Raw genomic sequence first — 1,952 nt, forward strand, 5'->3', positions numbered from 1 at the left:
CCTCCCCCCCCCAAAAAAAAAAACATCGGTGAACGAAACTGCGGCAGCTACAACCACTGTACGACGAGTACGCGGTTAATACAGCTGACAATATGATGATGATGATGATTATGACGATGCTTGGATAAGGTTGGTTGGGTTGTACCGAAAACAGACGTTCCGGCTTGAAGTAGCGTTTTGAGTATTTTTTTTTCCAGATTCAGAGCTACAATCAGTTGGGGCGTAAGCAGACACAATGAGCAAGGTGCGGTGAACCTTACTTCCTCCAGATTCTCTCACGGATGTTGCCGAACAACACAGAGGCGACTATCAACGGGTATCCAATCAAGCAGAGAAGCTTCCGCTCGTTCGCTCAGTACAATACCCACCTTAGTATATCCAGCTGCAGCGGCTTCTGCATCACCAGAGGTGCGCAGCCGGAACCCGGAAGAGAGTGAGGGGACACTCAGTTCAGTCACAATACTTGCGACCTACGTCCTTGTTTCTGACAGACAACGTATACTAATGCAGAGGGAATCCAGCGCACACGCAAGAGCCACCTGTAGATATGCTTACCTCAGTGTGCGAACATTGAAGCTGGCTAAGTAGACAGGCTTTCGTGGTTTGAAAACAGACTTCGAAGTGTTTAGGGTTGTGATTGAACTCGGACGTACAAAAGCTGCAGCTAAGTGCGATACAGCAAGCGAGCAAAACGGCCAGTCCTAGAGCTGGGACTTACGGAGAAAGTATTCACATTTGGGCGGAGGATGGTGGAAGACGGGAAAAGTGAAAGTGTAAAAAGAGAAGCGTCAGCAGTAGCTTAGTCGCTTAGTCGCCCTGCTGTGTCCAGCAAGTGAGGCGATCCGGTTGATGGCAGCGACCGACGGCCGATGTGGCATGAGTGTATTGTTAGTCGTGAACGCCATGGTTGTACGAAGGCTGGGATACTGCCAGAGCGCCCCTAACACGAGGCTGGGATACTGCCAGAGCGCCCACACCTAACACGAGTGTTATATGCTGACGTGTTAAACCGTTTACTCGCTATTCGTCAAACTAATTGTGATTCCTTACGTTTTAGCTGATGTACTGAAATTGTTAGAAGATTGAAGTCAATCATTCGGCAATCTTCGTTCTCTATTTCTGGCACAATCATTCGAGTGCGCAACAATTTAATCTAACAAAATACAATGGAACGATTGTTTCGCCCAGATCGGTTTGACGCCGGTCCCCGATTCTCTTCTGCTCCAGAACAATGGATCCACTGGCACGAAAGGCTTACAAATTTCCTCTCATGCATCGAACTCCAAAATGTTGACAAGAAAACTTTCGGTAAATTTTCTTTCTCCGTCCGTCTATCAACATGTTCGCGAATGTACTACTTACGAAGACGCCAACCAGACGCTCGGAACGATGGACATCAAACCCAAAAATGAAGTGCTTTCTCGCCACGTGCTGGCTACTGCTAAACAAGAACCGGGTCAGTTAGTCGTTGCTTTCCTGCAAAAATTACGTTATCTTGTCATGGACTGCAATTTTCGTGAGGTTTCTGCCGACGAACATCGGGACAAGGCTATTCGAAACGTTTTTATCACAGGTTTGCAGTTTAATTACGTTCCCCGACTACTAGAAAAAACACTCTTAAACTTCAACAGCATTTGATGAGGCACGTCCAATTGAACATTCTAAACAACGGTTACTCCCATATTCCCTCTCATATTCCCTGTGGTGCCGCATCTATCAAAACTGATAAACCTTTGACTCGTGAAGCACTTATTTCGCAGACTGACTCTAATGACGCGATTTCAAGTACATCGTTATTTTGATTATTCTGTGACAACGGCAAGCACATTCGTTCAAAATGCCCGGCTCGTGAATCTTTCTGTCATTCCTGCGAAATGAATTTCCAAAAAGTTGGTCTATCCAAACCGAGCTCAAGTCGCATCACATCGTCGGTGGACCCTGGTATCTTATAT

The 1,952-nt window shown here is 46.5% G+C and overlaps 1 protein-coding gene across 1 annotated transcript in view; it reads right to left on the minus strand.

The window, feature by feature from the left end:
• T265_12572 (hypothetical protein) overlaps positions 1-470 on the minus strand; it is a gene marked incomplete at both ends in the record, with an annotated part of 21,275 nt that extends 20,805 nt beyond the window's left edge. Inside the window, one exon of the mRNA XM_009164396.1 lies at positions 369-470. Coding sequence (XP_009162660.1) covers positions 369-470 — 102 coding nt within the window. The remainder of the gene's footprint in view (positions 1-368) is intronic.
• Between the last annotated feature and the right edge of the window lie 1,482 nt (positions 471-1,952).

Source organism: Opisthorchis viverrini (assembly GCF_000715545.1).
Source record: "Opisthorchis viverrini unplaced genomic scaffold opera_v5_5, whole genome shotgun sequence".
In the NCBI taxonomy this organism is placed as follows: Eukaryota; Metazoa; Platyhelminthes; class Trematoda; order Opisthorchiida; family Opisthorchiidae; genus Opisthorchis; species Opisthorchis viverrini.